At 33.4% G+C, this 12,829-nt stretch overlaps 1 protein-coding gene across 1 annotated transcript; it reads left to right on the forward strand.

Moving 5' to 3' along the window:
* Nucleotides 1-6,425: 6,425 nt before the first annotated feature.
* Nucleotides 6,426-12,530, forward strand: LOC111376210 (la protein 1). Its single transcript, XM_022999159.1, has 10 exons — nucleotides 6,426-6,572; nucleotides 6,672-6,750; nucleotides 8,018-8,167; nucleotides 8,287-8,429; nucleotides 8,781-8,929; nucleotides 9,781-9,882; nucleotides 10,129-10,504; nucleotides 10,998-11,145; nucleotides 11,665-11,746; nucleotides 12,247-12,530. The coding sequence occupies exons 1-10, from the start codon at nucleotides 6,522-6,524 to the stop codon at nucleotides 12,347-12,349; spliced, it is 1,383 nt and encodes a 460-aa protein (XP_022854927.1). The 5' UTR covers nucleotides 6,426-6,521; the 3' UTR covers nucleotides 12,350-12,530.
* Nucleotides 12,531-12,829: the final 299 nt, after the last annotated feature.

The following is a 12,829-nucleotide window of genomic DNA, read 5'->3' on the forward strand; positions in this document are numbered from 1 at the left end:
TGTCATGTGTTCTGTTTTTTAAGTAAAGTCGCGAATTGAATTTGTTTGTTCTATATTATGGCTTTGCTTCATTTGTCCAAATCGAAAGAGCTTTATTTGGCAACTCTTTTTGTTCTTGTGTATTATTATAGGAATACGAGTTTTGATTTTTAGTATTCTAGTTCGTAAGATAATTAATTTACGAACTATTTATTACCGGGACTCGAAATCCTCTATATTCTCACCTAGTATACATAAATTCAAGTTCTTGTCTGTTAAGGGATAAAATTCCACATTGAACAAAGATGGAAGCATATATCAACTTATAAGGTTTTGGACTACTCATCTTAACAATGTTGACCTTTTAAGATAGAATCCTAAGTCTTAACATGATGTTAGGGTTCATTAATCTCTAACGAGCGATTCGATCCGATTGAAAATTTATACCAATTTATAAAGTTTTGGATTACTTCTCTTAACAAGGTTGATCGTTTAAGATGGAATCCAAAATCTTAATATTGTCATCAAGTTGCATTAGTAAATTAGTGATCTTTTAATCTCAAATGAATTTGTTGTTTTAATTGATGAGGTCAACTAACTTTCCTCCATTTTATTCATCAACTAGATATTTTCGACTAATTCATTTTGAAACCTCTATTACTCGGTCTGAGATAAATGAACTCACAGAGGAAAATATAGAATAGAAATTTAAACAAATTCATGAGAACAATTAGTCACTTAATTGTGGATAAGCTCCCGAGATCCACATCATACTATTGAAAGAAAATGCAATTGATTAATCATACAGTCTCTACTTTGTCTAATATTCTACAATAATATATACATGCATACATATACATACATATGTATATATATACATATGTATGTATATACATATATATCATGAGTCTTGGACATCATCAATTTTAATACATATTCCTGTTTGGTGAAGATCAAAATTAGATTTTTAATAGGGTTTGATAAAAATTAATGAAATACGATATTGAAAAGTTGTGGAACCTATAAAATCTGTAGTTAAAATTAATTATTAAGTTTGATAAAAATTTGAATTTTAATCTTTATTGAATCGGTTCATAGTTCATTTGGAGCCCACTTTTGAAGACTGACTCCAAATTCAAACCTATAAGTTGACAACATTGCGATTGAATCTATTTGAAAACAATAGTGCACTTTTGGATTAGAGATTTGGGTAGTATCAAGTCAATGGAAAGTGAACCAAATCTATATTCTACAATATCATGAGATTTAAATCGAAGGGTCAACATTTTTGGGATTCTTCCACCATTTTTCCCACTCAGTTGTGTAGCAGAAAGTGATTGAGATAATCCAGTAGGTGCATCAAATATTTGATAGAAAGAAAAAATAATAATGTTACTTTTACGCAATGCTTACTAATAAAAATTGTTAGTAGATTTTGGAAAATAAAAAATAAAAAATTGATGAAATCCTTGGTGGTGGTGGTGACGATGGAGATTGTGGTGGGCCGTTGTTTGTGTGGCTGGCCGGCAGTGGTTCTGATAGGCAATTGTGCCGGCGGCTGAAAGGGATCTTATCTATAAACAAATCTTGATTAAAAGTTTTCACCAGTCAATTTTCAGTTGCTCTTTTAAACTTTTATTTTAATGAAGTTGACGAAGTTACGTGCGCTTTATTTATTTTCGAGAAATTAAATACAAAAACGTGAATAATGTTGAAAATAGAAAATATGCAAAGATGTTTTTATATACTTTATACCTAACAATTAGTTGAAACATTTACGTACTGCATTAGGTAAAAAATAAATAAAAAGTTTTTTTTTTCTTTTTCCTTTTATGTTGATTCTTTCTCAAAATTTATTAAACAAAAAATATGATAATAATTTAAAATTGAGAAAATAAACAATTAGGGTGTGTTTAATTGCAAATATTGAATATATATGGAAAGAAAATAAATACTATGCAATTAAATTGTCTAGTGATTTTATTTTTAACCTATAAAATGTTATACTTGTTCATTTTTTATTGGTATGTAGATGGGGGAGTTTGAGTAGATGAAAGAGAAAGAGATAGCAAATTACCTAAAAAATAAAAGCCTACTCCCCTAAAAAAATATTTTCGTTAATAACAGAGAATAAATGGTCACGCGACTAAGAGATGTGCATTAATATAAAAGCTAAAAAACGATACTTAATAGATCATTTCTCATTTATGTACGTGTTGTGCGCACAAAAACACAATTTCAAGTGACGATAGTTACAAAATTTTCCCGTTAAATAATTCCACAAAAACCACCGAGTCTCCTCGTTCAAAATGATGAACTAAATTCAAAGGGGCCACAAGTTTTTGGCAGCCGATGGACCACCTAGTGGATTTGGTGAGGTGGTTCGAGGCCTTATGGATGGGCCTAGTGCATTGAAGCCCAATGATGAGATTGGTTTGAAGCGGGTGGCCCAATAATTTATTGCCCAAAGTCCAAGTCAAAATTGAAAGAGCTTTGTTAATCACTCCAAAAGTTGCAACTTAATGTATGAATGAATGTTTGATAAATTAATAGCCTTGTTTAAATAATAAAATTTTATACTTTGACTCGAATCGATATACTAAATTAATAATCTAGTTAAATACGTAAGAGAATAATTTTATTAAGATCCTTTCGGATCCAATTAAAATATAAAATAATAATTGATTTAGTACGTAAATTTTATAATACATTTAAAGATATGGCTAGACGATGACAACATTTTTTCAATTCAGTTTCTATCTTTTTTCTTGAAAAGATGGATCCATTGCCTTTTTTTCCTTTGTACTCGAACCAAACTCAATTCCATCCTTAATTCTTTGTAATGCATAAGCTGTGTTTAGAATTTTTTTTTTTTTAGTTTTGTAAAAATTAATTATCCGAGGAAATAAGGCTTGAACTTTTTGACAAGTAGTTGATAAAACACAGCTATCATCTATTTCATTATCATCCACGATAAGTATTTTTAGTACCCCCTCAACAATCTCTAGGTCGGTAGGTTAGTCCATTATCATATTGTTTTCACTAAAATAATTTGAGACACGCTTGGTATCTATGACATTTTTGTAGCATTGATTAAAAATGACATCAAAACATATTGATAAATTGACTTTATGCAATATATTAATAAATTGATGATTTATTTATTGTTCGATAAAATAATAATTTATCATTATTCCAATATTATTAGTTTATAAAGGTTTTATTATACAATGTCTAAGTAGCCAGTTGTATTATGCTGCTTTTAAGTGATTAATACCTAGCGTATCTAGCAATTCCAATGCCGATAGGCCATCCAAGAATGGGGACGGAGCCAAAAATATTGTCCAGTGCAGATAAAATTTAATCAATGTTGGATTTTGAGTTTTCGACACTCGAGACGAACTTTAAATTTGGCCCCTTAAAATATGCAATATGCATTCAAAATTTTCTTAACTAAACTATAAACTTAAAACTCAATTATAATCTACTGTAGTGTGTAAATCAGGAAACGAAGCAGAGTGGCACAAGCGATTTGAGGTGACAGGAGAGGGAGGTAATGGCTCGAGAGGCACAAACTAAAAACTTGGCAAGAGATGGAGAGACTTTCGGAGAGGTGTTGGGATTATGATGGTGCGGACAAGATGTCTAAACTTGTTTTCGATACTAAAAAAAAAAAAAAAAAATGGTTGTACCCCAACCAAAAATTTTTTTTTTTTTTTTTTTTTTTTTTTTTTTTTTTTTTTTTTTTTTTTTTTTTTAAAATTTTTTTTAAAAAAAAAAAAAAAAAAAAAAAAAATGGTTGTACCCCAACCTTGAGAGCCCCCACCGCCCCGTCCTTAGAGCTTTATGAGAGAGGTAAATCGCGGGATATGCCCCAACAAGCCAGGGAACAAGAGCTGTTTGTACATTGCGCCTATAAGAAGTCCAATTCTATGTCTCAAGAATCGAACCCCCTACAATGCGACTTCCAGCAAGGCGTGAGATAACCTCACTGTTGTTCTTTGCACCATTGGGCTATGCCCTAGGGGGCAACTTGTTTTCGATACAACGATTCATGTTAAGATTGTGCACCTACTTTTTAATAAGTTGCAGTTTGTTAAATATTGATTTCATAGTCGAGACAATTTAACTGTGCATGAAAAAAATAATGTAGATTTATTTCGAGAAGATAATTTTTAAACATAATCGAATATTGTACACATCGTGGATGTGAATATAATTTTTTTTTCTACATTTAATTCGAACTTAAATTCTCTAGTATTTCCTGAGTTAATATTATTTTTATTAAATGTATAGCATTAGTTTTACGTGTGAAATATGCTAGGGAAAAATTACTTTATTTGGATTGTGTAGGTTCCAAATCCGTACAAAATTCCAATAGTTATACCAAATTACCATAGATCCCTCAAATTGTCGAACCACATGAAGTCATAAATGGTAGAAAGGTAGTGAAACTAGGGTAGGGATGTCAACGAGCCGACTCGAGCCGAAACTCAAGGCTGGGCTCAGCTCGAGTAAAATGAGCGAGCTTTTTTTCGGGGTCAAGCCAGCCCGAGATTTTGCTCAGCCAAAAAAATAAAGACTCGGTATTGGTAGTTTTTTATTTTAAGTTAAATGAAGGCAGCACTCGGCTGCCTCTAAGGTAGCCTCTGCTGCTTTTTAAATGTTATTATTATTATTATTTTTTTAAATATAAGCTTGTGAGCTCAAGTCAGCCCGTGTAGCTCATCGATTCGGGCTTTGCCTGATACTCCAACATAGGACTCGGTTCTAGCCTCGAGCCCCGTTGGCTCAAGCTTTTTCGGAGTTGAGTCATGAGCGGTCCGAGGCGACGAACCTGATTGCTATCCCTAAATGACAGTAAAAGAGGAAAAGGTGGTTGCCTCTCCCTTTTACTTGAGTCCCTCTTTTAACCCAAAACCAACAACCTTTGTTATTGTGTGTATCTATCAAACTATATATACTTACATATAGATAGAGATCAAGATTTTCCGTTGATCTCTTGTATGGTTTCTTTCTTGTTTGTGCATATTTAAATTGAACCTTCATATTACTAAGTGCCTATTTGGCAAAGCTCTTTTTGGTGATTCTTTCTGCTCGAGATTTCCGAGAAAAGTTCAGTGCAGGAATGTGTCTGCACCGGAGAAGGTGGCTTTGAATATGGAGAACAAAGTTAACATGATGTTTAAACTCTTCAATTACCCAACTTATTAATACATAAATAAAAATTATAAAAATTGGGTAATTAGAAAAAAAATTAAAAATCCTATAGTTTTTACTTATTGTGAAAATGGTCTTTATCGTTTCAAGCTCAGCATTACACCCTCATTTCAAACATTTATTCCAAAATTGGTCATTATCGTTTAATTCTTCCGTTAAATATGTGTAATTTGGTGCCAATCGTTCGCTTTCAGTGCTCGACTAGTGTTGTTTCAATTTTGATATTTGGACACTTAAATCGTTATTTCTTTGCTTAACATGCCCTTGTCATCTATTTCTCCATTATAATGTTGTAAAGCGATTAATTTATCATCATTTTTAAATAAAAACAAATAGAAAAAAAAAGAAATAATATAAAAAATTGCATCTAGAGTTTTATGTTTTTTAAAATGTACAAATAAGTGCCACGTAAAATAATTTAAAATATGTTTATGAAAGAAAAATATTTTATCTTCTCAGTTAACTCTCCTACCCTTACACCCATCCCCTACACTCCATCACCACCACAAAATTAATTAAAGAAATAATTAAAAGTATAAAAAAAGAATTAAAAATAGAAAAACGAAAATAATTATAAAAACAAAATGGTGCTTATACATCATCAACATTTTTTATACTTTTAATTCTCTTTTTAATTATTCTGGTGGTGGTAGTGGATAGGAGTATCGATATGCGGGTTAGTTGGAAAATAAAATATTTTTTATTAGAATATTTTAAATTGTTTTATGTAAAACTCGTTTTTACTTTTTTTAAAAAGAATAAAATCTATATACAATTTTTTATATTATTTCCTTTTTTTCTATTTGTTTATTTGAAGATGATGATAAATTAATTATTTTATAATATAATGGAGAAAATGGATGGCAAGGACTTTTTAAGCAAATAAATGCCGATCTAAATATTTAAATTTTATAATCGAAATGATATGGTCTATTTGTACAATTAAAGCAAACGATAGGGACATTTTGGTCAAATTACACATATTTAACGGAAGGATTTAAAGGAACATAATAGAAATGACCAATTCTGTAAGAAATGTTTGAAATGAGGGAGTAAATGATAAATCTGAAACAATAGAAATTATTTTTGCAATGAATACAGACGATAGAGATTTTTTTTTTTCTAATTACCCTAACAATTTTAAAAGTTAAGAGCCAACATAGCGCTGATGACTTCTACAATTATTATTATTATTTATTTAAATTCAGTCACAACCTCGTCCGTTTTAAAATGCAAAAAAAAATCCTCGAAGCCCACTCCACCTCCAAAACCCTAAACCGAAACCATCAATCTCTCTCTCTCTCTCAAACAGTACACCATCAATGGCGAAGCCAACTTTAGATGAAGAAACTGCAAAGAAAGTCATTCGCCAGGTACATCGTCGCCTCGGCTTTTTTTCCTGTCGTTTATTCGTGAATAAAAGAAAAAAATTGAACCTTTTTATTTTTTTTATTGATTTTTTTTCGTTGCAGGTAGAGTTTTATTTCAGTGACAGTAATCTCCCAAGAGATAAATTTCTCAGGAGCACCATCAATGAAAGTGACGATGGAAGTATCCTTTCTTATATCAAGAACATGTTTACCTAAGCTTAAAAAGTTAACTAATAAGTCCTTTTATACATAAACAAATAAAAAAAATCATCAAAGAAATAATTATTTATTGATTAAAATTTTAAAGTAATATTGTCACAATAGAGTAGGAGTTGCCTTTAGAATTAGTTAAAATTTTAAAGTAATATTGTCACAATAGAGTAGGAGTTGCCTTTAGAATTAGTAATATTTTTTTCTTGCCTATGTGCGGAGAACACATATAGTTATATAGGGGTATTCATGTTTTTCTATATGTTGCTATTACGCAATTAATTTGAAATTAAAGCATTTTATACATAAATATCTATTAACGTTCGGGAGAAGGGTTAATACGATATAAAAACAGAAACTTTTTATTTCCACCCCTAACAGTGGAGGATTTCTTTGTGCATAAGAATATTGTCTGACTTCCTTTCTTTCATTTTGGGTTATTGTTTCTCGACGAAGAATCCATATAATCAAATTTCAGGGGCAGCTCTTTCCTTTCCCTTCCTGACCTTGGGACTGTCTAGCGACTTTTATGAACTCTGATCCCAAGACTTCATTTACCCTTGATTTGCGATAGGGTCTATGCATAGTTATTATACCTGACCCGTTCATTGACTGGGAAAAATCATTGGGTAACCGGATCGTGGTTCAGCCGGTGGATTAGTGGTTCAACCGGTGGGTCATTCCTAGGTCGTAGTTTTAATTAACAAATATTTTTTAAAATGAGGGAGAACAATCTTCCTAAATATAAAATATATATGTATTAATTCACTATTGAATCACAAGTTCGGATGTTGCCATAATGGTTATGGATGTGTATTTCGCTTCAAATGCCAAGGTTCGAATCTCTGCCTTTGCATATTGAAGAAAATTTTTTTGCGCCTGACTTTGTCATATACCGGTTCATCCTTGAACCGGTTCAATGTTCATCTAAACCCGTCCGGTTCGACCATGATATTGGGCGGCTCAACCGATCTTTGACCGGTTCACTTGTTAAATGTACCAATTATAGCAACTGGCCGGTCTGATCCGGTCCGACTATGGGTCTAAGTCCGTGTAATCGGTTTTAATCACCACAAAAACATATACTCTTGAACAAATGATTAATTTTTGACTTTTATGAAACCTAGTTGTTTCTTTTTGGTCTTTAATTTCGCTAAAATAGCGGGATTTTAGTTAAAGATATAAAACTTTGTTTTTTGGTACTTTTGAACACTTGATTTCTTAACTGAAATTTTTAGTGGTAAGTTTGGCGTTGATATGCTCATTCTCTCGGATGAGAGGTCATCTGGGCTTGGGAGATGCGAAGCCAGAAGATGTGTCTGAAGATACAGTTAAAGCTGTAGCTGAAACTCTGAGAACCTCTACTTTTCTTAAGGTTTCTGATGATGGTGAGTTTTTCATAATTTAAACTTATGTAGAAGAATTCGAAAGATTATCCTATAATTTGAAGAATGTTGTATACATAATTGACGCTGGTCTGTGCATTCATAGCTGTTATATTTTTCAGGCAAGAAGGTTGGTAGAGTTACTGAGCTGGCAAAGCCAGAGGAGGTTATTGAGCAATCGGATGTCAGAACAATTGCTGCCTCACCACTGGAGTATGATGTGAAACTTGAAGATGTAGAATTATTCTTTAATAAGTATGCGAAGGTATATAATACTACGATTTCGTTGATTATCGACCATCAAGCAATTATTTTGCCTATCTGAACCGTTAGTGTACAGCATTTTACGTCATGGGTATGCATTTCCCTAAATGGCAGACATTTAAGAGAACGAAGGTTGCATCTCATGTCTGGAGTTGAGATATATATACATACACGTATTTGCATTTAGAAATTGGATGTGATTTAACTAAAAATCATTTTTTAGCCTTGTAGAAATTTGGGGTCGATAGTATTTTTGCATATATTGCTCAAAATTTCAAACACATCTTTTTGCTTAGTAAGAGAGGATAAATTATATGATGATTTATAACTGAGTTTTTGTGCATCATTCTAGGTTAATAGTGTGAGGCTACCTCGGCATGTTGCTGACAAAAGGTTGTTTTCTGGAACTGCGCTTATTGAGTTCTCCACTGAGGAAGATGCTGCAAATGTTTTGAAGCAAAGCTTGAGTTATGCAGGGGTTGAATTAGAACTGAAACCAAAGTAAGAAAATCTTTCCTAGGCTGTTGTTGCTATATAGAAAATCTTTCCTAGGCTGTTGTTGCTATATAATTCATTTGCCTTTGATTACTCATTTGAGGAAACTATTCAGAGGAACACTGTCAGGTTCAGATTGATTATGGATGTTTCCATGGAATACCAAACTCTTCTTTTTGATTTTTGACCAAATTGTTTGCCAAACCAACAGGTTCGTTGTCATAATATATGTAGTAAGGGATTTTGCATTGGCATTAACTTACAATTTTTTCCCTATTGAGTTTTTCCTGATCCTGCAGCCTTATGACCTCTTTTTTAGGCAGCACGGGTTTGACAATGACACAATGACGGATTGGTGTGTGTTCTGGGGTTTTTTGGGGGGGGGGGGGGTTGTAGTTTATTGCTAAATACTGGTTCACTGGCCAGTTTACAAAAGCATGGGATTCTGTGTGGTTTGCTTGCTGTTTAACTTTTGATAATTTTCTTGAACTTTACACAAGCTTTATTTCTCAGCAAAGAGTCTGCATATACTAGACTCATGGTTTTTGTGATTTCATTTGCTGTTCTATTTTATTTGCTAATTTCAAATTTTTATTAAGTGAACAAAATATTATACTACACTAATGTGTTCACTGTCTGATGCCAGAATGAAACTGCCTTCCATTCATCATTTTATAATCTCATTCTAATGGTACTCATCGATTGCAAGATCATCTTAAGCACCAATTTACTTGAATAATTCCTATTTTCTATTACTTCATCTTGAAGCTTGATTCTTGTCATTCTTTGTGTATGCTTGCAAGTCTATCTCTCTGTCTCTCTTGTTTCTCATGTGTGCTTTTTCCCTCCGGTTTTAGGAAGGACTTTGATGATGAAAGGGCTAAGCAAGAGGAAGAAGTCGAGAAAACTCGTTCTCAAGTGGGTTCAAACCGCAATAACAAAGCCAATGCTAGACCAGAGTGAGTATTATGCTAACCCCTTTTGGCTCAAGTTTTTAAAACTCGTTTTTCTTTAATTCATTTTCAATGACATTTTATTGGAGCCACAACTTTTATCAACTTTTTCAATCTCACATTTCATCAACTTTTATCACAATTTACTAAAAATATGATTTTTAGACGAACCAAACGTGGGCTAAATAATATATCGCAATTGTTTAAAAATTACACATATTACTGTTAATTTGATGGTTTTGATGATCACAGCTATCCTGAAGGCTTAATTGTTGCGTTTAAGCTGAAGAGGAACTCCTCTGGAGGTTCTGAGGAACAGAATGGTACTGTTGCACCAGTGAACAATATTGGAGGTTCCCCTAAAACAGATGGAGAACAGGATACGCCACAGAATATCACTGAGGAGACAGACCAAAATGTGTCAGGAGATGTAGATGAAGGAAATGATAAAGACAATGTTGAGGAGAATGAAGAAAATGAAGAAGATACCACTGGAGCAGAGAACGAAGTTCAGGAATCTAAAGGTTTGGGCGAAGAAAAATCAACTATTGCTGATTACAAGGACAATAAAGATGTTGTTCTGCGAGAGGACCTGAAAAGTATTTTCCAGAAGTTTGGCACTGTTAAGGTATTCTTTTGGTCCTCGTCATTGTATTTGCCTGGACTACCTGATCCGTTTGGACTGCTTCCAGTATATGAGTCACTCTGAAATTTAGACATTGGCCTAAGGTGGATTTCGTGCGATCCTTGATTGGGAGTACTATTTATTTGTGGACTCCATAGACATTTCTATTCATAATTTATTTGATTGTTACCTCGTATTATCTTGTTAATTGCATTTCCTTAGTTGATTTATCCTGGCAGTTGCGCACCATATTTTCAGATTTCTACCCAGACCATTTCATGGTTAAAGAGTCAAAGCACAATCACATAACAGCTTGTCAAGAATATTTTTTCCATCAATTTTATTTTTAGTTCTTGGTCTTTAAACCTTGTTCTTGAAAATATTGTAAACTGTGCTATTTAGTCATGCTTGGAATTTTGCTTTCCTGGAATGTCTTATAAGGAATTTTCGTTCCTAGCTGTTGCAATTTAATCTAACTTTCACTCTTTCAATGTAGTTCATCGATTTCAAGATTGGATCAGACTCTGGATATGTAAGGTTTGAAGATGCTGGAACTGCTCAGAAAGCACGTGCTGCTGCTGTGCTTGCAGAGGAAGGTGGTCTGATCGTGAAAAATTTTGTGGCCACTCTGGATCCAGTAACTGGTTAGTGGCAAGCTCTTGCTTTTCCTTCATTTCATTTTCTCTTGGCATTTTTTATTCATTGTTCATAAGGACGATATGGATTTACATTTCATAGTTACTTTCTAAATTGAAACTTCCTTTGAGTTAACTAGTTTAGATATCTTTGCTGTGCAGAATATTGCCCCCTGTAGATTAGTTTTAAGATAGAATGTTTTTAATGATTAAAGTTAGAAATAATAAGCAAGTTTAGAAACAAAAAGTTACTTAAAAGTACTACTTATTACTTAAAGCTTATTAGCCCGACATGCTATTGGTTGTTAGAAATTTCACATCGTGCTCTTTCGTAGCACTGGTGCAGTGGTGCGTATATTGACACTGTAAGCCAATGTAGGTATGCTTTAATTGTTAATTGGCTAATACTCCATGCTTTGTTTCAATTCTCAATGGCTTCTTAAATGCTATATCAATTTTGAACACAGACAGGTTTTTTGGTTACTGCTCTGTGTAGTAAATTTGTTTCTTACCGAGCTGTGACATCAGGGGATGCTGAGAAGGAATACTGGAAGCTACTTCGTACTAATCAGGAGAAGCACCGTGACAATTTCAAAAGCAACCGTGGAAGGTAAAAAACCAGTTCCCTTCCTTCTTTTCATCTCTCTATAGCGATTGTGAGAAAAGACTGTTGGGAAATTTTTTAGAAGTGCATCTTTTGGTAGTCAAGTGAAAATGAGCGCACCCCAAAAAATTTTCAATTAAAAATCATGGACACGCTATACCCTTACTTAAAGAATAATGTTACTTGTATATAATGGAGTTACACGAGGGCTCAAAAAAGAGAGTGGAGAAGTTTTTTCTTTTATTTGGTTGAAGAAAATCTGATCCAATTATATCTCATAACATCATGTGTATATAAACCATTATGTACGTGTAGTACAACCTGGCACTGTTCTTCAATTTCCCCGCTCACTCCGTTCTCCAAGTAAATGCTTTGCAGCTTCTTGTCTAGCGGCATATTGGATTTTGAAAAACACACTTCACCCAATTTTGAGGAACTATTATAAATTCTCCCCCTCCACATTCTCATCTGTCCAACTAGGTCCTGAGACTGTTTCCACTTTACAGGGGAGGAAAGCACAACAGAGGTGGCAAGCACTTCCGTGGAAAGCATTCTCGATCTTCAGATTCTGGATCTCGTCCAAATAAAGTTCAGAAAATTGCAGCATAAGGAGATTTTAGAACCTGAGTAAAATTTTATCACCAATTTTGTGCCTTACTTGACTGCAATATCCAGCGGTTTTGTGTCACTGGTTATTCTATACTTACTAAACTGTGATGTATTTTTTCTCTGACGCTCTTCCTATAAAAATTTAGTAATGGCAATTAAGTTATGCAAATATTTGTTACCATTTTGGGAAAGCACCTATTCCTCCTAGCTGTAAAATGGACCAAACTGAATGTGCTCGTGTTGAGCCTCCCCTGCTTCGTTTTTTCTAGCTGTGGAGGTCGCCAGATCGTGACATTAATTTTCGCCTAAATCAGTTCTGGAGTTCTCAAAATATTATGCGTAAGAAACCACCCGCTGTTGAGGGAGTCCATTTCATTCCTTCAGGAAATCTACTCTGAACATAAAGATACGGATACGGTCGGTGGATATATGGGATAGGTTTGGTTGTGTGTGCTGTTTCTCTGTTTTTCCCTAGAAAAA

Source organism: Olea europaea, unplaced genomic scaffold (assembly GCF_002742605.1).
Source record: "Olea europaea var. sylvestris unplaced genomic scaffold, O_europaea_v1 scaffold1471, whole genome shotgun sequence".
Classification (NCBI taxonomy): domain Eukaryota; kingdom Viridiplantae; phylum Streptophyta; class Magnoliopsida; order Lamiales; family Oleaceae; genus Olea; species Olea europaea.

What these genes read in the sequence shown, in the direction of transcription:
- LOC111376210 (XM_022999159.1), top strand. Translation starts at nt 6,522, where the DNA reads ATGGCGAAGCCAACTTTAGATGAAGAAACTGCAAAGAAAGTCATTCGC. An exon ending in CAAAGAAAGTCATTCGCCAG is followed by an intron (nt 6,573 to 6,671) that starts GTACATCGTCGC and finishes TTTTCGTTGCAG; the next exon opens with GTAGAGTTTTATTTCAGTGA. An exon ending in AGAAGTTTGGCACTGTTAAG is followed by an intron (nt 10,505 to 10,997) that starts GTATTCTTTTGG and finishes CTTTCAATGTAG; the next exon opens with TTCATCGATTTCAAGATTGG.